Raw genomic sequence first — 26,482 nt, forward strand, 5'->3', positions numbered from 1 at the left:
CACTGATGTGTAAGGGCCACATGTAAGGAAGAAAGTAGGGCTGCACAAAATTATAATTACTGTTTATTTACCACAACTACATAGATGGTGCAATATGTACTATGCCAGCATCTCTAGTGATGTTTTGTACTGAAAATAAATAAACAAAAGACATCAGTTTCTTTATTTGGCTCAGTGTTCAGAGTTCCAAGTTGCCCTGAAAGTCCCAATGAGAGCTCATGTGAAGCTTCAAGCCCTGAGCTTGAGGAGGCCAAATACATTGTTTCGAATGTCACTTGATGTGCATGGGTTACAAGAATGGGTAGTGATCTGGGGCCAAGGTGAGGACCATGGGTCCTGGGGTGAAGGCACCAGACCGCCATGTCACAAAATGCCTGCAGGCATACAGTGCTCCCCTGCTTGGCCGAGTGAAAATCTGTCCAGGCCCGAGTCAGACTTCCAGTTAGCCTTAGGGTGGAAGCCTCCATCTTGTGCTCCATTATCTGGGCTGCTATGTCGCAAAGTGCCTGGGTCAGGGTCCTGCAGGTGGGCTCCCATGCTTGGCCGGGTAAATAATCTTTGACCGTGCCCCGGGTCGGAGCTCCAGCTGGTCTGGGGTTGGAAGCCTCTATTTGTGGGCTCCATTATCTGAGCCACAATGTTGGAAAGAGCCGGGAGGCCTCCTCTGCTTGGTCAGGTGAAGAAGCTCTGACGGAACCCTGGGTCAGAGCTCCAGCTTCCTTGGGGATTGAAGCTTCTGCCCTTCGGCTCCATTCTCTGGGCCACAATACCACAAAGTCCCCAGAACAGGGTATTGCCGGCCCGGTAAGGGCTCAAAAGCTTTGTTGGGTAAAGAAGCTCTTACTAGGCCAGGTGAGAGCTCCAGCTGGCACTGGGCTCGAAGCCTATGCCTTTGGGCTTCATTCTCAGGGTAGCCTGTCACAAAGTGCATGGGACCGGGTCAAGCAGGCAGGGGCAGGGCTCCCCTGCCTCTACAGTTTAAGAACCTCTGACCGAGCCCTGGGTCAGAGTTCTGGCTAGCCAGAGAGTGTAAGCCTCGGCCAGGGCTCCCTTCCCTGGCCCACTGTGTGACTTGGAGCAGGAGACAGGGCTCCATTCTCCATGAAAATTACCAACCCAAGAGGTGGTTTGGTAGTAACAAAAATGAAAAATTAGTTTCTCTTTTGAGTCCCTCTAATTGGAATGAGTACACTTTAATGAGGATCCATTGGTGGGCAAGTCTGCTGCCAGCAGCCATGTTAATTCAAGTTCCAATAGCATATCTTAAAGTTACTGCAGCTTTAGTTGAATCTTAAGATCAAGTTGGCAGTCTGCAATGAGGTGAGCTGCTGCCTGTCCCAACCCATACTTCTCGGCACCCCCTTGATGCTCTTGACTGAGTGACCTGGGGGTCCGAAGTGCTTACTCTGAAAAAATTAGAGTGTTCAAAGCAGGCCGGTTGCCTGAATACGTCAGCTAGCAATAATGGGACAGGACTCCAGGTCTGTTTGGTTTTAGGAACTGGGGCCATGATTAAGATGGAAGACCAGGGACATTTGTACTGTGCTTTCTACAGGTGAAAATCTTGGGCTGGCGCTAGCCGAACCAAAGAACATAATTTGCCAGTAATGTTTTAATTAATCAAGAAAGAAAGAGATTCAAAGGTGATCAGATACCATTGTAGTACTGATCATAAACAATTGCGACTAGGGATCCAGCCATCAGTTATTCACATTTCCAACTGAGAAACTCCTTGGAAACCAAAGTCTTTGGGTTTCAAGTGGACTATGGTTGAAAACTGAAACTTAAAGGAATTGGTGGAAAAGCACCAGAGGGAGTGGAGGTTGTGGCTTAATTTGACTCAGATGGTAAACACCTCACCTGGCTTGGACACAGAAGGGTCTGTGCCCAAGCAAGGTGAGCTCTTTTTCAGTTCTATGGGTGCTGGTGCATGGCCATTCTTAGTGGAGATATCTGCCTGGTTAATTCTGATTACGAACCAGACTCCTACATGCTAACTAGTAATGCAACCCGCAGTGGTCAGTGTTCAAAACTGTAGAAAGACAAGTGACTTTCAGCCACACTCGACTGAGCAGTAATAAGTCTGTGATGCCTTAGATGTTCAGGGCTGCACTTGGTCTACACTGAATGATCAGCTTGTGTCTTCCTTTCGCTAACAGGTGCGGGTAACCAGCTGAACTCTATTAGAGATAGGGATTGCAATTATTTCCTATGAACGAGGAATTCTCAGTATTTGCAGGTCAAAAGCTTGGAATGATTAAGTCCCTGCCATTTGTACACACCGCCTGTTGCTACTACTGATTGGATGGTTTAGTGCAGTGGTTCCCAACCTTTTGATTTCTTTGGACCCCCACTTTAACATTAATGGAACCCAGGGACCGCCACTGAATCATCATTGGAATCCGGGGACCCCCATCTGAGTCATTACTGGAAGCCGGGGACCTAATTTGTCAATATTTGTTACTACTTTTTAATTTTCTAGGCTCTCGTGGACCCCCTGAGATGGCTTCGCGGACCCCCAGGTGTCCCCGGACCACAGGTTGGGAACCACTGGTTTAGTGAGATCCTCAAATAAGCCACTCTGGACTGGGCAATGGCTCTCACAGAGCACTGAAAGGATGATCAAACTTGACTATCTAGATGATGTAAAAGTAGCAACAAGTGGCTGACAGCATCACCCTGAATCTCTGCTCACGTGCCCTGGCTAGTGGACCGGTCCATGGCTGACAGGCAACTGGGAAAGGATCAGGTGCAGGGCAGGCTCTGCCACACAGAAGGACCTGACCAACTTAAATGACATTGACATTTTAGTGCACACTACCCCAATGAGCCAATCCATGACCACAGTGGCTGTCTGTGAGCAGTGCTTTTAAGAAAAAAGAAGGACTCACACTTCAAACAGATGTCAAGTTGTTTGAGTATTGTTTTACTGATAAAGGTGCTGCTCCAACATAAAAAGTGCCACAGCTTCTCTGAAGTACAATGGGCCTCATGTATGAGGCCTTAGCGGCACACTGCACCACCGTTGTATCATTTTTGTTGACTTTCTAGTGGCGCAGTGTGCCAGCCCATATTTACAAAGCCAGGCAAAGCCACCTTGTGTGGCTTTCAAGTCCTTGTAAATATGGATCCCTTTCACACATAGCACTGCATCAAAGCGGCGTTCCATCTGTGTTGCATGGGTGTTGCTTGGTGTGTTCCCATGCAACACCCATGGAACCCAAAGGAATCTGACACATTCCCAGATTTACAAGGCTGGGAATGCGTCAGATTCCTAAGTCACCTCAGGGATGGCGTAAGAATGATGCAACGGGGAGAAATATCTTTATTTCTCCCCATTTTTTTCCACTTTCTATGTGTGCTGCATTCTGTCGCACACATAAAAAGAGGAAAACACTTCTTGTGATTGTTTTTGTGTGCACAAAAACAATCATCCCTGCAACCCAGGCATCCTTGAACCATGGTGCAAGGGTACCTGCATTGGTTCTAAGCAGTAATTTGTGCGCTAGTGCATAGGGAGAGGACAGAAATGCACTGTTTCTTGCAGAAACGGCACATTTCTGCCCTTTCCCGGTGGTGCGGGGTGGCGCAGCAAGCTACTTGCTTCACCGCCACAGGCCACATAAATGAGGCCCAAAGTTTTATAGGAAGAATTAACTACAATATAAGATTTCGCAAAAACCAGACCGCCATCACAGGCTACTAAGAGTCCTACTAAAGTTGAGTGTGCCATGGACCTGAAACTAAGCACAAGAGGCAGCTTGCTAGGAGACCATAGACGTCCTTTCTGATTTAGCAACACGGAATATATTGTTTAAGCAACAAAACAGAACTGGTAATGGACATTAGTCTCATCTGGAACTGACAAAACAGGTAAGCGGAAGTACAAGGTTACCTAAACCAAGCAGGAGCCAACAATAAAAGACATGCACAAACTAACAGATCGCACTGAGCAGAGGCAAAGACAGCTCAGGAAGGGTTTAGTTGCAGATACATTAAACATGATAAAGAAAAATGCAGAGCTGGAGGGAGTAATGTAGGTCAGAAAGGGCAAGACGACAAGGTGCAGGTACAGATCGATAGAGTACAGATAGAGCAGGCAGGTTGTAGGTAAAACCATAGCAGCAGGGGTGCAGGAAATGATAAAAGAAACAGGGATGAGGTGTAGTATGACAGATCGTGATCAGGCAGTCAATTAACTGACGATAGTTCAGCCAAAAAGCAGGTTCACATGGAAAAGACAGTGCTGGTAAAGTCAGCAGGCATAATGGAGGCAAAGGCAGAGCAGGTTGATATAGATAGCATCACACACAGAATTACTTACATTTCCTTTAACAACATAGTTGGAGTCATTCATGATGTCCCTAGCCAGTCCAAAGTCACAAATCTTGGCCAGACGTCCGTGGGTCACCAGCACATTTCTTGCAGCCACATCCCGATGAATGCACTGAAGATGAAAAGCAGAAATGAAGTGAAACTCCGGAAGGACGTTCTAGGATGTTACATTACTGTGTGGCAGCCACTCCCTCGGGTGCACTATAGAGCTATCTGGCCTCTGAGTGCTGGAATAAAAGGACTATAGTAGTCAATGGTACGGTTTATTTCTTGGCTCGGGATCTATATCAGAACAATACTTGGATGCTATAAATTAATGAGGACGGTCTGGAAGAGTAGGCCCTATTTGGGGTGCATTGACAATAGCTGTCTGTGTGATCCAATATGTGAACAGCAAGGTTACAGCATGTAGAAGCAGAGGGTTTTACTAACTAGGATTGAGTAGCTAGATGTGTGTGGGTCCAAATATAAAATAAAGAACTGAAATATTTGCGCTAATGCTATTAGGAATGCCTCTGTGCATTATTTCTTTCCTGATGATTTTTCGTTTACCTGATCAACCACGCACAAATCAATCCTGGCCTCATCACAAAAACAGACGATCAGCAATATCTGCTAGGTCACGCCCCACTACAGGGCTACGCAAGAAGCCCAGACGCACGTCTGGCTCACTGACCCTCCATGTCCATGGAAAGGAGCAGTTGAAGTCTATTAGGATGCAAAGCTGCTCCAGCCAATGTGTGAGCATATATTCCTGTCATTAGGCAGCCTTTTGACATAATAAACGTGAATGAATAGAAAATGCTTGGGCCAAGAATTGGAATGGGTCTGGACTATCGTAATACTGGCCAGTATTTTAAGGGAAAAGAAAAACAAGGAGAACAATGCACTCACAGATCCTCTCGTACCAATTCGCCCATCCATCCAATCACTGGCTGACTAATCTTTCTACCCACTCACTTAACAGTCGTTCATTCATTCACATACTTTGCCAAAATTCTGCTTTCCCATTCACACGACACACACTCTAACTCACCCATTAATTAATATTTTCACACACCATACCAATCCATGCATTCACCTAACGGTATGTACTTCAACTTACCCATCCACTAACTCACAAACATTTTCACTCATTCACCCATATACACCCTCTCAACAACCTCTGCGAGCATCAACCCTCCGACTCACTGCCTCACTGCCTCACTTACTCACCTACCCACCCACCGAGTCACTGACTGTCTCACTCATACATGCACCTAATGACCCAGTCATAATAACCCATCCGACCTTTACTTACGTACAGTGTAAATATACATACAGTGGAAACCTACTCTGTGATTACTATACTCAGTACATACATGGACTGCTTTTATCTTCTCCGTAAACACACTGTTCCACATGTCTATTCACATCATTAGGTGTCTACATGGTTTTTCGTGGACTCAGTGTGTAATGCTATGCACCTTGCACATTCATATACTTAAATATGCAGTGCACGCTTTTCTTGTACAGTTGCTGTAAATTTACTGCACAAACACACACATTCTCTTACTCGTCAATAAGCCTGAACGGTAACAATATCGGCAACATTGTTCTAGACTTATACTCACAGTAATCAACCAGACAATGATAATTAACTACACACTGTGTAATTGCACTACTAACCCATAAAGATGCCTATGCGTGCAGAGCAATATCACTGTGCATGAACATACACAAACGCCAATAAAAATACATAAAGCTTAACACACATGTGCACTCCACACAGTGGTTTTCACTGTCACCCACCTCAATAACACGTTGCACACACTCAAAGTTACTACTATTTACACACAAACTCACACACCCATGACATAAACTGTAATGATTCTGAAATACAGGTGTTCAATACTTGTTTGCATTGCTCTACAAAACCAAGACTAACAAGGCAAATGACGGAGACCGATAATGGTCTCTGGTTACGTTGAAACCGCTATATGATGCCAAGGTAATTTGCCTGAGGGGCAAGTGCCATTCTCAACAACAACCTACTCTCAGGCACCTTGCCTTCCAACTGGAAGAGTTCCTACTTTAGACCACTCATTAAGAAAACCAGCAGGCCTAACCAGCTACTAACTGTTCTCCACTGGTCCATGGAGAATGGAAGAGGTGAAACAATCTACTCTCAGACCATCAAATGGCCTTCTGCTAAGAACGATGCATTGAATCTGCCCTGATATTGATAATGATAATCTGAAAACTACTGTGGATAGAAACGGAGTGGCTGAACTACTAGTGCTGAATCTATCTGAAGCTTTAAACGAGGTTCACCAAAGACTCTATGATTGATATCAAAGGAGCCAGGCATCTGATGAAGCATCTTGGACTGGAATACTTTCTGCCTTTACTGTAGGTCCAGCATTATCTCTCTACCCCTGTGTACATCTGCTCCAATCACCACCAATCGTGGTGTACCTCATGGACTCCAACCTTTCTTCTGTCCCTCAAGTGAACCTAGAATCAAATCTTTTTAATGCACCATATCTCATCAAAGTTTCCCTCAGGAGTTGCAGGCCATTATGACTTTTCTAATGTCTCAACTAGACTACATAAATGGTCTCTACCTATAGGCCCCAACTCTTCCTACTCTAAAGCATGCAAAATATCTAATATGTGGCAGCAAAACAATGCCTACACCCCACCCGAGAGAACACATCATTCTAGCAAGCCGAGCACTTTACTGGCTCCCTATGGTCAAGCACTCTGCCTTTGACACATTCTGAATTGGCAAAGGGGTCTTCCATGGTCAGGGCCCATTCTTCATCCGATTAGAGCTCCAAACATACTCACAAAACAGAACCATCTATCTGATTCTCATCTTTGCTTTTCTACTAAACACAAATATTTCCCAAGATCACATGCTCTTCCCAAATTAGTGATACAGGCTCCTTTGAGCGCAGATTTGTTAACTAAAAATGTTTGTTTTCGTGTGCTTAATTTAGTTTAAGTAGGCTGAAAACTAATTTATTGGGACTGCTGTGTGGTTACACTGACAGCTGAAGAAACGTGGCTTTTAAAACTTTTCCATGTTTTCATTCTGTTTTTGTTTTTCCTTTTCTTCATAAAATAGATAAAATTGTCCTCTCTGTGTGCTATAACAATTAATGTGCTTCAGAGGAAGCCTGCCTGTCGGGGTAACACATATATGGGCTTTTTTACAATATTCTGGTGCAGGCCAGCGCCGGCAGGCTCTCTGCTGCACTGCCCGGTGTCAAAATTGAAGGGCAGGAATGTGCTGTATCTATGAGATACAGTGCATTCCTGTCCTCTTCCACTGTGCCGGTGCACAATGGACTGCCATGCGCCAATGCAGGCACCCTTGCACCATGGTGCAAGCGTGTCTGCGTTGCAGGAATGATTGTTTTTGTGCAGGAAGGGACCCAGAATGAGGCACATATAGAAAGAGGAACAAATCAGGAGAAATAAAGATATTTCTCCTTGTTACACCTCCCTTAGAGAGGCAAGGCTTTTGATGCATTCCTAGGTTAACAAATCCTTGTACATCTGGGAATGCATCAACATCTATTGGTGTTGCATGGGAACACCCATCGCAACACCCATGAAACGGCTCTCTGATGCAGAGTAAGGCAATGCATCGACTTGCGCTGTGCTTCCTTACTCCATATCTACAAGGCTGTGAAGGTGCTTTGCATGGCTTGTAGATATGGGTCTGCAGCCTGCGCCACCAGCGAGTCAGAAAAAGTGATGCCTTGGTGGCACAAACCGCTTGTAAATATGCCCCCTAATGTTTCAAAGCTCAAGGTTGACATGTAACTGTTCGTTGAACTGTGCTTCACACCATTTTGTAAACAGTAATTTTTCAGAAGTGCAGTGCAGTTTCCACTTGTCTGTAGGTTAGAAGTCCTTATAAAAAAATAATTTTGGGAGGGTTTCTATAGTAAGCCTGTTGTACATAACACTATGGGGGTGATTCTGAGCTTGGCGGGCGGCGGGAGCCGCCCGCCAAGCGGGAACCGCCAGAACACCGCTGCGCGGTCAAAAGACCGCCGCAGTAATTCTGAGTTTCCCGCTGGGCTGGCGGGCGACCGCCAGAAGGCCGCCCGCCAGCCCAGCGGGAAACCCCCTTCCATGAGGATGCCGGCTCCGAATGGAGCCGGCGGAGTGGAAGGGGTGTGACGGGGTGCAGTTGCACCCGTCGCGATTTTCAGTGTCTGCTTGGCAGACACTGAAAATCTTGGTGGGGCCCTGTTAGGGGGCCCCTGCAGTGCCCATGCCAATGGCATGGGCACTGCAGGGGCCCCCAGGGGCCCCACGACACCCGTTACCGCCATCCTGTTCCTGGCGGGGAAACCCGCCAGGAACAGGATGGCGGTAAGGGGGTCGGAATCCCCATGGCAGCGGAAAACCGGCGGGACACCGCCGGTTTTCCGTTTCTGACCGCGGCTGTACCGCCGCGGTCAGAATGCCCAAGGGAGGACCGCCAGCCTGTTGGCGGTGCTCCCGCGGTCGTTGGCCCTGGCGGTCAATGACCGCCAGGGTCAGAATGACCCCCTATGTCTGTAAGGCACGATTCACTACTCCTGTTACCCTAAAAATGTTTGTTTTTTAGATGTATGGCAGACTTTTCGGGGACTCTTACCAAGAGTGTCCTTAAGGTGGTCTGCTCTTTGACTTTGTACTTAGAATGTTTCAGAGCTTTTCAATTATTCTTACTGAAGTCTCTATAACAGATTGTGATTTGACTCTATGTGAATTGACTGAAGAAGTTATCTTTTTGCTTTTGCCAGTGATTCTTAATTTTAGATAAACCTTCATGTTTTGGTCTTTGAATCTTGTCTTGTGTGGATTTTCCTATCTGGATTTTCCTGTGTGGCTATTCCTTTATTTGCCTAGGACCCTTATCCTTTGGAACTTACGTGGCCCGATCCATCCAATCGGCCGTTTTATTAAAATGCTGACAATCTCACTCACCAATAAACTATTGTCCCTACAAGGAAATTATGAACAGCAGATAACTCACTTTGATAGACACCAAGAACTTGAACTAGCACCTGTCTCAAGGTTGGTAGGGACACACGCAACCTTTTGGTCTAAACAACATATATGGGGTTACTCTGCTCTGATTACTGTCCTTTACAGCAACACCTTGTATACAGGTGAACCTTCCAGAGTGGGCATGCTGAGGTTTGCAGAATATCAGGTGACAGTTAAGCTGAGTGTGTAATAGATCATTTTTTAGTTTTTTATTTCTTGTTAGATGAAACGTGTGGAAAAGCAAATCTTTTCTCTTTTTCTGCTTCCCGTCCTGCAAATAAGGCCAAGAACACATCTCCACTCTTCTTTATGAAGATGATATGGCCTTGAGTGACCATACTAAGGTGGGTCTTCTGAAGGCCTTCTCTGCTGCTAATGGGCTTTCTTTAAAATGAATTGAGCTCTGCTCAGCCCTTGAGAAGCTATTCAAGTTGAAAGCGTGGCCCGCACCTGGCCATGGAGACTCTTACCTTTATCTGGGAGTTTTGACTGTTATAAGAAAATTCGAGGATTCCTCTTGGAAGGAGGAAGAAACAATTGGGGTCTATGATTACAATGAATGTCCTGAATGTAATTAATTCTTTGTGTGGTGGTGAAAGTGCTGTGCCATTTCAAAGTATATGCTTCTAAACTGCTCCTATCTCTGACCTATCGTGCTACTATTTGGATTTAGGATAGTTAAAAATCTAGTACAAAATTTCGGAAATCTTGAGGCGATTGAACAGTCACTCAGGAAAAATGATTTGAAACTGTGACCTGTATTCCAAGTAATCAGGTGGGTAAACTCGGGCAGTTGTTAAAGAAATCTTAATTTGTGCCTTTGTCGCTTGATGCAAGAATGTGTGTTAAGAAGAGACCCACCTGCAATTAAATGCAAACTAAATCTCTGTTCCTACGATGAGAAGTTAAGTCTGATTTTGGGATATCGTGGCATGGGTGGGTTAACATTTGAACACAGTGGGCTGATATTGCCCAAGAGAACACAATGTGTCTGTTTGGCAAAAAAGGAATCGAAACCTTAACTCATATGCTGTGTCTTGAGGTATGCATAGTTTTTTCCTACATCTGTGAAGTTCCCCATTTTCATGTTGAAAGTTTCCAGTTCACAAGTCCAAAGTGTTTTTGCACAAAGTGAATCCATTTAGACCAAACAGTGATATTATTTTCACCCTAGTTGAACTCAGCAAAGGTAAAAGATGAATGCAGATATTTTTCTGTAAAAGTGTATCGTGTGTATACTTTTTCTATACACGGTGGTATTGTGAACACACTAGGCCTCAATCAGAGTGCTCTGATATTTTTTTAATCGGGCACAAACAGTGTTAAATAAGGGTACAAACAACGAAAACTGTTGAAGAAGACACGATTTTCATAAAGATGTGGCACAGCCAAAAGTTCTTACATTTTGTAAAATTGCAAAGACCTCAGGAAAAACTTCGCAACTTCACTCACCCCTACCTGTGTGTTTGCCCGCAATTGCCGTGTTCAACCTTAATGTCTGGGCTTCATTATCCCTTTTAGTACAGATTAGAGTTCTCCTACCTTATGCATAAACCTATAAACCAGGATTTTGGGGCATTTGGGGGCATTTTGTATCCTAAGTATTCAGTTGTGTAACGCTTTAAGTTGGATTATAGCTTTTTTAACTTAATCAAGCTTTAATTCATAAATGTATGAAAAGCTTTTGCGTTTTCTAAATCTGGAAATGCATTATACAGCAATGTAAAACCTCTATTAGCATAGCATCACGACTGCGTCTACTACTGCTGCTGTTGGTACTCTCACTACAGTCACTGCCACATCTATCACTTTAAGTGCTCAACGTATATTAAAAATGTCATCCTTAATAGTCCTACAACATTCCCTGCTACTTCTGGTACTGCTACTACTAGAAATACCCCCAGTGTGTCATCCCTGCTTGCATTTCTCTCACAGGCACACACTCACTCTCTCTCTAAAGCAAAGCCACTGTTCCATGCTTATGTGCACTGCACACATACTGATTTGGTGGTTACAGATGCTATTGGTTTTTAGAAACACCCACACACAAGCACAAATATATATACAGACACCTACACACCTAAACCTTAATGATAAAGCTACCTCTTTCGCTCATGCTGCGCATATACTGATCAGCGCTCATGCGTATGTTTTAGTGTTTACACACCATGTGCTCGTTGCTTGGAGCTAACTTATGCAGTATGTTGCAGACTGGCTTGACTGAAAACCCCCTTGTTTCCGATCTGTAAACATGAACACTCACGTTCTTTGAGGCCAGGAAGGCCATCCCCTGGGCCACCTGGCTGGAAAACTGCAGCAGGTCGAAAAGCATGAGCGGTTTGGTGTCTTCCTCCTCCTCTTCTACTGCCACCAAAGCACTGTCTGAAAAATGGAAGGCAGCGGGTGACCCCAGTTATTTCCAATTATATCATTGGACCTCAGTAACCCCATCAAGCCTGATAGTGCACATGTAGCAGTGAAATGATTAAAGATAGTGCAGCTGTTCCTTTCTGACTGTTTCCCATATTATAGACATCACACCTTGATCAGTCTCCCAAGATATTATCTGTGCACAGGGCCCGAAGTGCACATCAGCAGGACTGGACAGAAATGCATTGTGGGATAGGGATGAGCTCTTAGACCAGTGTCATGACAGTGAGTTCTCCATTCTTTCTTCGCTTGAGTACATAAAGATATGTTTACTTTTATTCCTTTACTCTTGTGTGTCCTCAGTTCACAGACGTATGGCTCATGGTATAGTGTGTTTCCAGTTTTGCCCACTTTTTACTCCCCTGCAGGTCATTATTGATTTGTATTCTATTTTCCTACAAAATAAAGATGCACTGAGCTTCAACGAAGAGGTATACTCACATTACATACATCAGACGCCCAGTTAGGGATCTATGTATGATCTTCCTTATTCATACCTTCTCACAAACTCAGACCATTCCTGACTCGGCTAGTCACCCCAGTGAGATTGGTGATTGGAAACTCCTGTTGAATTAGCTGATTTCCCTCCAGAGCGAAAATCCCTAGTACGCAGTGTAATTTCAAGTCCCACAACGCAATGCTGGTGTTGCTTTGTGCTTCACAGCTCCAAGCTACGTTTATACCATTCAAGTACCAATGTAGGCATATATCCATCTGAAATATCACTCACATCCTCAATGATTTTGTGACCCTTTTTAATGCCTCCTCAACTCACGTCCCTTTCCCAGTGTTCCTCTTAACTTACCTTGCTTGGAAGTAGAGTCACAACGGACAGGTCTCATTTCAAGGTAGCTTTCACGGCACTGGCTGGAAAAACCGCTGTCACTGTCACAAGAGGTAAAGAATATAATATTATCAACTGCAAGAAATGGCTGTACTGTTAGTGCCATGATCGGGATGCTCATAAATACAGTCTTTGGTTGGGAAGAGAGACCGTGGAAAGTGAAGCATTCTGGTCTTCATGGAATTCAGGTGTTTTTTCAGTAGGATAGGGCTTCTGAAGCACTCGGGCAAAATGCATAAAATGTACTGTTCATCCCACCTTTGAAGGCCAGCTTCCCTGCAGATTGGCACTACAACACCGATGATACAATGATACATAAGCCAAGCTGCTTAGGTTCAAATGCCAGTAATTGTGACATTTGAGCACTTTTAATTTAAAGTGTTGTATCACACCAAAGACTGATTTCTTTTTGGGTGGGAGACTCCTTTAATGTTTTTTGAGTGTGCGAATGTGAACGTTTATATAGGGGACCGAATTGTGGGCCCGATGTACAACCTTTTGTTTTGTGACTCGCAATTTGCGATCCATTTGTGAATCGCAAATTGAGAGTTGCAAAACAAAATGTACAACAGTGTGAATCACACTGTTTGCGATTCCCAAATGGGGTGCAAGGGACCTGCCTCATTAATATTTATGAGGCAGGCCACAATTTGCGATCCATTTGGGAATGGCCTCATTCACAGGGACGGCTGATCAGCGTCAGAATGGATACGGCTTGTTTTTGAGGTCGAATTACGATTGCAGATTACGAAGATACATACATATGAGGTTTCTGAGAAACAAATTGGCTTTGTCAAACATATGAATTTCATTTTGGAATGATGATTTTGATTTACCCTGTAGAAAACTTATCTGCTAACTGAACAATAAGTATAAGTGAACTCTTGGATTCAAATTGATCTCTTCATTTACAAAGACCCTTGAAAAAGTCCTGTCACAGGACCAAACACGTGTCGAAGTATAGCTTCAAATATGGATCCAAGTGCTTCCTCAGGTTTTTTGTGGGAGGCTAAGAGATATCAGTTGGGCAACAGAAGGAACTTTTCACAACAAATGCAATCAAAACGAAAAGAAGAACACGTAGAGGAAAAAGGAAAAGGGGCTGTCGAGGAAATCAAAGCAACTGGAGTACAAACCAGAGCTGCCAAAATCAGACACTCAAACAATTGACAACAATACGTTCTCATGATGGAAATGCAACACATAACAACGTGTGTAATGATGTTATCTCCATTGTCAATGTATCTAATTGCGTACTAACTCATTTTAACTGATCTCTTTAAATTTTTGCGACAACTTTAACTCAAAAAACACTTTTTGGAGAAAAATAACAGATCATACATGGACCTGATAACCACTCTGCCCAGCACACATACAATAAAAAGACATTGGGGGTATTCAAACTTTACTTTCTCTAGATGGTATGGACAATGACGAAATTGACATACAACAAGTATTGGATGACTTAAGTATTAAACAAGATCCGTCACTTAATAGTGGACTTAAACCTAAATCCAACTTTATACCTCCACTACCCACTGACAATGTAATAGACAGATTGGTCAAAGATGATTTAAATAAATTGGAAAAAAAGATCAATGGGGTAAATGATACACTTCGTATAACATAACCCGAAAGGAAAGATTGGCTTTACAAAATCTGTGTGACAATCAGACGTTGGTCATCAAAGAGGCAGACAAGGGAGGTAACACAGTCATTTTCAACAGATCGGACTATGTCAATGAAATCAATCGACAACTGGCTGATGAAACATCATACATTAAATTGAGGGATAATCCATTAATTCAGATTGTTCGAAAATTGGATGCACTATTACATTTGTGGTTAGAACAATGTCTAATTTCAGATTTGGAATACAGATATATACTTAACATGCATCCCAAGGAACCCTGTATGTATATATTACCCAAGATACATAAGCACAAGATGTTACCTCCTGGAAGACCCATTATATCAGGCATAGGTTCACCTATTGAGGGACTTTCAGAATATTTTCAGAATATTTCAGAATATTTTGACAGCTATTTGCAACCCACTGTAAAAAAATTACCGTCGTATCTGCAGGGCACACGGTATGTTCTAATGAAATCATAGGACATCACATGGTCTCCAGAGATGATTTGGGTAACCATGGATGTTAGCTCTTTATACACATGCATACCTAAAATTAAGGGCTTAGAAGCAGTACAACATTTTCTCTCAAACGAATCAGCTTCATACTTGGAACATACAGATATGTTGTTGGATATGATTGATTTTATATTGGAGAAAAATGTATTCATTCATGAGGGAGAATGGTACATACAGGCCCAAGCAGTGGCTATGAGCTCACGATTTTCACCATCGTATGCCAATTTATAAATGGGCTTATTTGAAAAGGTAGATATTTGGCAAAATGTGCCACCACATTTAACTGAATACATCTTCTTTTGGGGGGGCGGTACATTGATGATGTACTAATGATTTGGACAGGAATAGAGTCATTGTTGACAGAATTTGTTAACTACATCAGTACAAATGATTATAATATAAAAATGACACATGAATATAGCAAGGATCGGATACAATTTTTGAATCTGGAAATATTCACTGAGAACAGCATAGTCCATTCTAAAATATATTGTAAGCCCACAGACTGTAATGCACTACTTCATGCTGACAGTTCACACCCCAATACTCAGATAAATGCCATACCATTTTGAGAAATGATTCGGATAAAAAGGAATTGCAGTAAATTAGACCTATGTGAATTGGAATTGGATTGTCTGGAAAAGAGATTAATTTTGTTTTAGGTTGAAATAGATATATTTAAGGATTGTGTAATTCTGTGATAGATTATTAATTTGGGTTTTTCTGTTTGTTTTCCTCTGTTCATTCCAGATACATATATATGTAATAATTGGCTTTGTCAAACATATGAATTTCATTTTGGAACGATGATTTTGATGTACCTCGTAGAAAAATTACCTGCTAACTAAACAATAAGTATAAGGTTGGTTGATCAATTGAGTTGGATATTTCTTAGTGACATGACTTAGCACAATTTGTGGCTATTTGTCAACAGATTCTTTTTCTATATCCTTAGTGATCTCTTGGATTAAAATGGATCTCTTCATTTACAAAGAGGTATAATTAGTGACGCAATCTTTATTTTATGGGATATTATTTATTTATAATCATTAATCCTACTGTATCTTTGGGCTGTGGGATCACGTGGTTGTTCTCTATCATCTACTCTTTTTTATTCCATGTTCTTATTTTCTTTTGTATTTGGACATTTAGATAATGGTGTGTGTCTTAAAATGGACTTGGTCTTTCATTTGGTGTCTTTTTGGGTATGTGGTATATTTATTTTTTGATTAAATTGTTATTAATTAGTAGATTGTGAATCGTTTTAAATATATGGTGGTTTGATATTTGGAATTTTTTAATTCTTGTACGATTTTGTAAATATAGTGTATGTAATATTGTATTTATATGTTGTTATTTAATCAGCCTTGAAAAAGTCCTATAACAGGATGTTAGCCTGATGAAACACGTGTCGGCTGAATCCTGTCAACATTTGTGAGATTGCCTGCAGATGGACTTTTCTTGAATTGTCTAAAATCAGGCTGGATTATACATCAAATTTCAACATCTTTTTAATGTATTGGAATTATGATTGTCAGGAATTGTATTCTGTAATGGATATATTTGTGTTGAATAAATAGAGTTATTTATAGTAATTTGCCACATATCTGTTTATATTTTTAGCAACTATATCTCTAAATTACACTGTTGTCTATTCTTACAGATTTATAATGATCACTGAATTCATTACTTTGGATAGTTAGGATTTATATATATGTGTGCTCCACTAACTGTTTGTTTTTTATTTCACAGGGATGGTGACCTGCTGGGCTCAGCAGATCACAATGTCTGTGATTACTTTTCAATAAAGCATTTTTTTTTAATGCATCCCTTTTTCCTTAAAGGAAAACCAGATGTATTTCAAAAATAGAAAGTTTCCTTTTCATTTTTTCTGAGTAGGCAGTGGTCCATGGGATCACTGCCTACTCTGAAAAAATATGTTTACATGCATTCACAAAGGGGAAGGGGTCCCTCAGGGACCCCTTCCCATTTGCCAATGGGTTAACACCAATTTGAAACTGGTGTCAACTGCAACTGTTTTATGACCGCATTCATGGTCGCAACACAGTCATACATACCACTGCAACTCGCAATTTGGAAGTAACATCCTCAGGACACCCCCTCCTAATTGTGAGTCGCAATCCCTATTTTGCAAGTCAGGAACTGTGTACTGACTCGCAAAATAGGGATGTTACATCGTACCTACCCATTCTGCATTCGCAAACGGCGCCATTTGTGACCGCAAAAAGGCGCTGTACATCGGGCCCTGTATCTTGGCATTGGTCACCTCATTGCCCGCAAAAATTGGGTGAAGAGGATTTAGCACCAAAAAAAAATCTTTGAGCCCTTCTTCCAATTAAAATGATTTGTACTGCTGCCCCCATTCTCTGACAGAATATGCCCGAGTTTGGATCCCCAGTCTTTGGTACTTTACCCTTGGAATTTCTGAATTCCAGCTAAGGAGTAAAGAGTTATTGAGGTAGAGTACTTGGTGACGTTATGGGCAAGAAAAAGAGGTAAAGAATAGAGAACCATATGAAGGCAACCTGCATCATAGTTAAGAGGAGAAGAGGGCTGTAACGGCCCTCCACTAAAAGTCATCAGATGCCACATCCACTCAACCCTTTGGTTCTCCAGCCTAATTTAGAGTTTAAAGATCTGCTGAGTTCCGCAACCGGCCACAGAACCAACACCATCACGTTCATCCGGCATAGGAAGTTCCACCCCATTTAGGTCAGTGGCTCTGACACTTTTTTATGTCCTACCCATCACCACCATGCATAGCACATATGCAATAAAAGGAAGGATACAAACTAGCAATTTCCCCAACATGGAGACAGATTTTTTACTTTTGAAAGGATTTTGGGATTTATGTTTGAAAATGAAAATGTCACTTACCCAGTGTACATCTGTTCGTGGCATCAGTCGCTGGAGATTCACATGTTCTGCATAGCTCGCCATCTGGTGTTGGGTCGTAGTGTTACAAGTTGTTTTTCTTCGAAGAAGTCTTTCGAGTCACGGGACCGAGTGACTCCTCCTTCTGTCTCCATTGCGCATGGGCGTCGACTCCATCTTCGATTGTTTTCCCCGCAGAGGGTGAGGTAGGAGTTGTGTTGTAGTAATAGTGCCCATGCAATGGAGTGACTAAGTATGTACCTATTTAAGGTTAAAATAATATATATACAAATGTACAAAGTTGAAGCTAACTTCCGAACTGCTACATGCTCCCGGGGAGGTGGGTGGGCACATGTGAATCTCCAGCGACTGATGCCACGAACAGATGTACACTGGGTAAGTGACATTTTCAGTTCGATGGCATCTGTCGCTGTAGATACACATGTTCTGCATAGACTAGTAAGCAGTTATCTCCCCAAAAGCGGTGGCTCAGCCTGTAGGAATGGAAGTGGTTTGAAATAATGTTCTTAACACGGCTTGACCTACTGTGGCTTGCTGTGCGGATAGCACGTCTATACAGTAGTGCTTGGTGAACGTGTGTGGCGTAGACCATGTGGCTGCCTTACATATTTCTTGCATTGGGATGTTTCCTAGAAAGGCCATGGTAGCACCTTTTTTTCTGGTTGAGTGTGCCCTTGGTGTAATGGGCAGTTGTCGTTTTGCTTTAAGGTAGCAGATTTGGATGCATTTAACTATCCATCTGGCTATACCTTGTTTTGATATTGGGTTTCCTGCATGAGGTTTTTGGAATGCAATAAATAGTTGTTTAGTCTTTCTGATGTTTTTCGTTCTGTCAATGTAGTACATTAATGCTCTTTTGACATCTAATGTATGTAGTGCCCTCTCAGCTACGGAATCTGGCTGTGGGAAGAACACTGGTAGTTCCACTGTTTGATTTAGGTGGAACGGTGAAATAACCTTTGGTAAAAATTTAGGATTAGTCCTTAGGACGACTTTATTTTTGTGTAGTTGTATAAAAGGTTCTTGTATTGTAAACGCCTGAATTTCGCTTACTCTTCTTAGAGATGTAATGGCGATGAGAAATGCAACCTTCCAGGTTAGGAACTGTATTTCGCAAGAGTGCATGGGTTGAAAAGGTGGACCCATGAGTCTTGTTAAGACAACATTTAAGTTCCATGAAGGAACAGGTGGTGTTCTTGGTGGTATAATTCTTTTAAGGCCTTCCATGAATGCTTTAATGACTGGTATCCTATATAGGGAAGTTGAATAGGTAGTCTGCAGGTATGCAGATATTGCCGCAAGGTGTATTTTAATGGAAGAGAAGGCTAGGTTAGATTTTTGTAAGTGAAGCAAGTAACCCACTACATCCTTTGGAGTTGTGTGTAAAGGTTGGATCTGATTATGATGGCAGTAGCAGACAAACCTCTTCCATTTACTTGCATAGCAGTGCCTAGTGGACGGCCTTCTGGCTTGCTTTATGACTTCCATACATTCTTGGGTAAGTTGTAAGTGTCCGAATTCTAGGATTTCAGGAGCCAGATTGCTAGATTCAGCGATGCTGGATCTGGATGTCTGATCTGTTGATTGTGTTGTGTTAACAGATCCGGCCTGTTGGGCAATTTGATGTGGGGTACTACTGATAGGTCTAGCAGTGTTGTGTACCAGGGTTGCCTTGCCCAAGTTGGTGCTATTAAAATGAGTTTGAGTTTGTTTTGACTCAATTTGTTTACCAGATAAGGAAGGAGAGGGAGAGGAGGAAAAGCGTAGGCAAATATCCCTGACCAGTTCATCCATAGGGCATTGCCTTGGGACTGCCTGTGTGGGTATCTGGATGCGAAGTTTTGGCATTTTGCGTTCTCTCCTGTTGCAAATAAGTCTATTTGAGGTGTTCCCCAGAGTCTGAAGTAAGTGTTTAGAATTTGGGGGTGAATTTCCCATTCGTGGACCTGTTGGTGATCTCGAGAGAGATTGTCTGCAAGTTGATTCTGGATCCCTGGAATAAACTGCGCTATTAGGCGAATGTGGTTGTGAATTGCCCATCGCCATATCTTCTGTGCTAGAAGGCTCAACTGCGTTGAGTGTGTCCCCACCTGTTTGTTTAGATAATACATTGTTGTCATGTTGTCTGTTTTGACAAGAATGTATTTGTGAGTTATAATTGGTTGGAAAGCCCTTAATCCTTGGAAAACTGCTAGCATTTCTAGGTGATTTATATGCAGTTTTGTTTGATGTACGTTCCATTGTCCTTGTATGCTGTGTTGATCGAGGTGTGCTCCCCACCCTGTCATGGAAGCATCTGTTGTTATTACGTATTGTGGCACTGGGTCTTGGAATGGCCGCCCTTTGTTTAAATTTATACTGTTCCACCATAGAAGCGAGAGGTAAGTTTGGCGGTCTATCAACACCAGATCTAGAAGGTGACCCTGTGCTTGTGACCATTGTGATGCTAGGCACTGTTGTAAGGGCCTCATGTGTAGTCTTGCGTTCGGGACAATGGCTATGCATGAAGACATCATGCCTAGGAGTTGTAATATCATCTTTGCTTGTATTGTTTGTGTTGGATACATGCGTTGTATTTTCTTGTTGAAATTTTGAATTCTTTGTGGACTTGGAGTGGCTACTCCTTTTGTTGTGTCTATTATGGCTCCCAGGTATTGTTGTACTTTGCACGGCAAAATGTTGGATTTTGCAAAGTTGACGGTGAAACCTAGTTTGTAGAGGGTTTGTATGATTTGATTTGTGTGTTGTAAGCACTTTGTTAGTGAATTGGTTTTGATTAGCCAGTCGTCTAGATACGGGAATACATGTATTTGCTGCCTTCTGATGTGTGCAGCCACTACTGCTAGACATTTTGTAAAGACTCTTGGTGCGGTTGTTAAACCAAAAGGAAATACTTTGAATTGGTAATGTATTCCTTTGAATACGAACCGTAGGTATTTTCTGTGAGATTGATGTATTGGTATATGGAAATACGCGTCTTTGAGGTCTAAGGTTGTCATGTAGTCCTGTAGTTTTAGCAATGGTAACACTTCTTGTAGCGTGACCATGTGAAAGTGGTCTGATTTGATGTAGGTGTTTAGTATTCTGAGGTCTAGGATTGGTCTCAGTGTTTTGTCCTTTTTTGGTATTAAGAAGTACAGTGAATAGACTCCTGTGTTTGTTTGTGTGTTTGGTACTAATTCGATTGCATTCTTTTGCAATAGTGCTTGAACTTCTATTTCCAGAAGTTCGGAATGTTGTTTTGATAAATTCTGTGCTTTTGGTGGTATGTTTGGAGGGAATTGTAGGAATTCTATGCAATAACCATGTTGGATAATTGCTAAGACCCAAGTGTCTGTAGTTATTTCCTCCCATGCTTTGTAATAATGACCTATTCTTCCCCCCACTGGTGTTGTGTGGAGGGGGTGAGTGACATCTGAGTCACTGCTTGGTTGTAGGGGTTTTGGGGCTTTGAAATTTTCCTCTATTCCTAGGGAATTGCCCTCCTCTGTATTGGCCCCGAAAGCCTCCCCTGTAATGTCCCTGGTAGCTGGACGGTGTTGCCTGCGAGGTGCTGGCTTGTGTGGCCTGACCCCGAAACCCCCCTCTAAAGGGTGTCTTGCGGAAGGTGCTGTAGGTTCCTCTGCTCTGCGGGGAGTAGAGTGCGCCCATGGCTTTAGCAGTGTCAGTGTCTTTTTTAAGTTTTTCGATTGCCGTGTCCACTTCTGGTCCGAACAGTTGTTTTTCGTTGAATGGCATATTGAGCACTGCCTGCTGTATCTCTGGTTTGAACCCAGACGTTCTTAGCCATGCGTGCCTTCTAATGGTCACAGATGTATTAATTGTTCTTGCAGCTGTGTCTGCTGCGTCCATAGAAGATCGTATCTGGTTATTTGATATGTTCTGTCCTTCCTCAACCACCTGCTTTGCCCTCTTTTGTAGTTCCTTGGGAAGATGCTCGATGAGGTGTTGCATCTCATTCCAATGGGCTCTGTCATAGAGCGCAAGTAGTGCTTGAGAGTTAGCGATGCGCCACTGGTTTGCAGCTTGTACTGCAACTCTTTTCCCAGCTGCATCGAACTTGCGGCTCTCTTTATCTGGGGGTGGTGCATCCCCAGATGTGTGGGAGTTGGCTCTTTTCCGAGCTGCTTCTACTACGACGGAATCTGGTGGCAGCTGTGTGGTGATGAAAACAGGGTCTGTAGGAGGTGCCTTATATTTCTTTTCCACCCTTGGCGTTATTGCCCTACTTTTGACCGGCTCCTTGAAGATTTCCTTGGCGTGCCGAAGCATACCTGGCAGTATAGGCAGGCTTTGGTAGGAGCTGTGGGTGGAGGAGAGGGTGTTGAATAAAAAGTCATCCTCGACTTGTTCTGAGTGGAGGTTTACGTTGTGGAATTGTGCTGCTCTAGCCACCACTTGAGAATATGCTGTGCTGTCTTCTGGTGGTGAGGGCTTTGTTGGATATGCCTCCGGACTGTTGTCCGACACTAGGGCGTCATATAAGTCCCAAGCGTCTTGATCCTGGTCACCTTGGCTCATGGTGGTGTGAGCCGGGGAATGTGACGGAGTTTGCGCTGGTGAGACGTTAATTACAGGTGGAGGAGAGGGTGGCGGAGTCACCTTTTTCACCATTTTTGTTTGTGGCGCCTGGTCTGTTTGAAACTCCAGTCTCCTTTTTCTCCTAATAGGGGGAAGGGTGCTTATTTTTCCTGTTCCCTGCTGTATGAAAATACGTTTTTGCGTATGGTCCACTTCGGTGGATTGCAGCTCTTCCTCAAACCTATGCTTTCGCATCTGAGAGGACAGTGATTGCTCCTCTGTATAAGAGCCTGGACCTGGGTCGGTTACGGGTTGTTTCGGCACCGAAACCCTGCCTGTATCTTTTTTCGGCTCCGAGGTGGCTTTTTTCTTTTTTGGAGTCGAAACCTCTCGGCGTCGATCTTCGTCGGTGCCGCTGTCTCGGCGTCGAGCCGTTTCTACACCGCTATCTCGGTGTCGTTGCTTTTCTCCAGCACTTTCTCGATCCCGAGAAGGCTGCGTGCCGGTGTCTCGACCGGAGTCGGACGATCTCGCCACTGTTTGGGCCTTTTTCGGTGCCGATGGTCGGTCACCGAATTTATGGGTGGAGCCATGGCCTGGTGGCAGTGGCGTCCCCTGGGCCTTGTCACTTTTATTATGTGTTGTTTTCGACGTCTTACTCACGGCTCTTTGATCGTCGAATTCCTCGGAGTCCGATTCGTGGATCGAAAAGGTTTCTTCTTCCTCTTGTTCCTCGAACTCTCGGTGCGCTGTTGGCGTGGACGCCATCTGAAGTCTCCTGGCTCGACGGTCACGGAGTGTCTTTCGGGACCGGAACGCGCGACAGGCCTTGCAAGTCTCCTCACTGTGCTCAGGTGACAGGCACAGGTTACAGACCAAATGTTGGTCTGTATACGGGTATTTGTTGTGGCATTTGGGACAAAAACGGAACGGGGTCCGTTCCATCCGCGTTGTTCGACACGCGGTCGGGCCGACCAGGCCCCGACGGGGGATCGAAAACTACCCCGAAGGGCACCGGAGCGCGTCGATCTTCGATGCGGTGTTGAATCTAACTACGCCGATCCCGAACGCAACAATACTGACGAAAATCTTCCGATATTTACTAACTTTCCGTTCCGAAACTCGGAGCGACAGGAACACGTCCGAACCCGATGGCGGAAAGAAAACAATCGAAGATGGAGTCGACGCCCATGCGCAATGGAGACAGAAGGAGGAGTCACTCGGTCCCATGACTCGAAAGACTTCTTAGAAGAAAAACAACTTGTAACACTCCGACCCAACACCAGATGGCGAGCTATGCAGAACATGTGTATCTACAGCGACAGATGCCATCGAACACAACAAAAATTTGGTCTGGTCTATAATGCCACTTTCATTTGAGGGGACAGTTGTCACTAAACAGTTTCGCTAAAAGTACTCTTGCCATGTCAACTGAAGCACTTTTGGGCCACAATAAGAAGGGATCTTAAGATACGGTGAGCAGGTCATGAGGGGGCTTAAATTTGTGACCCATACCCCAAGTTCTACATGAGACCATACTGTTTCAAGATCCATTCTGGCTGCCAATGACAGACGGTGCAGTTGCATCATGACTGCCAACATATGGTCCCATGTGGTTAGGATTTGAACCAGACAAACAGTGGCGTACTGGGCTGAGTGTGCAGGCATATGAAGAGTGAGCATAATCAAGCCTCACATTCTTTTTGAGCTCCAACTATTATATGCCAAATGTCAGCGGTGATGAAATGGTGAAAATCACAAGAATTTGGAGATAACACCTTATAAGGTCACATTGATGTTGGCGAGCTTGTTGTAACTTGTGTGTCCATTTATCAGCAGGTGTTCAGAATGCTGAAGGTAAATGATAATATGTGTGCTAAGGGGAAGGTGGGACAAAGTTCAGTAGCGGCTCATGGCGTGTGGCGGGGCTGGGGCAGCACGCGGTGGTGGAGTGGGATCAGTAAAAAACAAATACAATTTTAAAAAATATAAAAAAACTTACATGAATGCTCCACCATCGCGCAGCTCTCCTTTCCTTTGCTGCAGGCACAGGCTCCCAGCCTGCCCTGCGGCCAATCTGAATGCTGCTAGCAGCATGACAGCATCGTTCGGATTGGTCGGAGCGCCCAGCCAGGGTGCTCCTAGGCAGACTGGGAGAGTCTGCCAGCTCTCTCCAACACGGCACTGCATTGCCGGGTTGGACAGAGCTTAGTGCGCATGTATGTTTGGCCGGCTTGCCACGGCCGGCCATACATACATGCGTACTCAGGCGGAGTGCTCAGCACTCCCCCTATGCTCGTCACAGACTGTGGCCCCGCCCCTTCTACAATACAACGAAAATAAACACCGGAGGAGCTGCCTCTGACAAAGTTACATTTGGAAGGACCATAAAGTCCTTGCAAGAGCTCTGTTTCCGGCTGTGTATTTCAGAGCTATCATGTGAAAAAGTTGCCAACCTCTACTAGTGACTCCTGAGTCCTTCTTCCAGTGATAGCACAGCTGTAAAAGTGTCTTGCCATGTGGGTGGATCAAGCGGACTGAGTGAGCCTTCAGACGTCTGCATCAGACAATAAAACTGTAACAAGCATTTGAAATGCAATAGGTCTCACTTTTGTGAGAGTTTAGGGCTATTGGTATTGTAAATGATAATGCTTTTTACCTATGTGTTTTGTTTATTGTGTAGTGGATGTATGTGATGTGCAGTGGAATTATGTGTGTTGTACTGGAATTATTAGTTGTTTATTTGTGGGGTGTGGAATTGTGTGTTGCGTAGTGTATTTGTGTAGTAGAATTATGTGGCATTGTGAATAGATAGTTGTGAAAGCTGTAGAGAATAGATAGAAAGGAAGACATTAGAGGTATAGGTAGTTTGTGCAGGTAGTGGTTATTGACAATGAGACAGGGGAGAAGAAATAGTGTGTGAGAAAGAGAGAAGGAAGGGGAGAGCAGGCCTTAGATGCTTAAAGAGGGAGCTTTTGTGTTTGTAGAAAACGCCCTTAGAAGAGTAGGAGGCCATGTGTTTCAGCGACAGAAACTGTGTAAAGGTCTGAAGTTAACCATATTAGTGAGGTGGGGATAGTGCATGAGACAGCGAGATAGATGAGTGAGAGAGTGTATAAGAGAGAAAGAAAGAGGGAGAAGTGGAAGGAGCATATGGAGGGAGTGGAAGATGGGAAAGGTAGGTCCGTGCACAGTGTTAGGAGGTATAGGAAGGTAGTAAGTGTTAGGAGGCAGTAGAGAGGAGATAGATAATGTGATGGAGGGATGAGGGGGTAGTCGTATTGCGAAATGAGAGGGGGTAGTGGCATTGTTAGAGAGAGATAAGAGGGGTAGTTTGTGGGGAGGAGATGACATCTGGGTAGAAGTGCAAGTGAGAAATGTGTTGTATTTGAATTGTTGGTTGTGGAAATGTGAGGTGTGGACTTGTGTGGGTAGTAAATAAATAGTACTTAGTGTATGGAATCATTTACAATGAAAATGTCTGTTATGTAGTTAATTATATGTAATTATGTGGAATGGTAGTGTATGTTGTGTAGTAGCATGTTGTGGAGTTTATGTGGTGCGCTGTTAAATTTTGTAGCATGATGTGGAACTATGTTGTGTGCTCTGTAAGTATGTAGTGTGGTGTGTAATTGTATTGGGTTTAGTGAAATTATGTTTATTTGAATTATCTGTTATCATGTTTAGTTCATTTATGTGTATTGCTTGTATGTGGCATATAGTGCATTTATGTGTGGTGGATTTATGTTGTATTTAGTATAGTGTAAATAGTAGTAAATCTGTGTAGTATAATAATGTGTTCCACGTAAAGCATTGGCAAAGCCAAGTGGTTTCGGCATTGCAAGAGTTATTGGCGTTGTCAATATCAATGTCTTTAACTCCTTCGCTGCCAGGCCTTTTCTCCTCCTGTGCCGAGCGTTTTCTTGGCTATTTGGGGCAGTTCGCGCTTAGGCCCTCATAATGTTTTCTTCACATAAGCTATCCATGCCAATTTTGCGTCCTTTTTTCCCAACATCCTAGGGATTCTAGAGGTACCCAGACTTTGTGGGTTCCCATGAAGGAGACCAAGAAATTAGCCAAAATACAGCGAAAATTTAGTTTTTTTCAAAAAAATTGGAAAAAAGGGCTGCAGAAGAAGGCTTGTGGTTTTTTCCCTGAGAATGGCATCAACAAAGGGTTTGTGGTGCTAAAATCACCATCTTCCCAGCGTTCAGGAACAGGCAGACTTGAATCACAAAACCCCATTTT

General features: G+C 43.5%; 1 protein-coding gene across 1 annotated transcript in view; it reads right to left on the minus strand.

Moving 5' to 3' along the window:
• Positions 1 to 26,482, minus strand: part of CSF1R (colony stimulating factor 1 receptor) — a 182,122-nt gene that overhangs the window by 12,828 nt on the left and 142,812 nt on the right. The window contains exons 15-17 of the mRNA XM_069199529.1: positions 12,608 to 12,687; positions 11,636 to 11,754; positions 4,325 to 4,447 (exon numbers count right to left, since the gene is read on the minus strand). Of these exons, the coding sequence (XP_069055630.1) occupies positions 4,325 to 4,447; positions 11,636 to 11,754; positions 12,608 to 12,687 (322 nt within the window). The remainder of the gene's footprint in view (positions 1 to 4,324; positions 4,448 to 11,635; positions 11,755 to 12,607; positions 12,688 to 26,482) is intronic.

Source organism: Pleurodeles waltl, chromosome 7 (genome assembly GCF_031143425.1).
Source record: "Pleurodeles waltl isolate 20211129_DDA chromosome 7, aPleWal1.hap1.20221129, whole genome shotgun sequence".
Lineage (NCBI taxonomy): Eukaryota > Metazoa > Chordata > Amphibia > Caudata > Salamandridae > Pleurodeles > Pleurodeles waltl.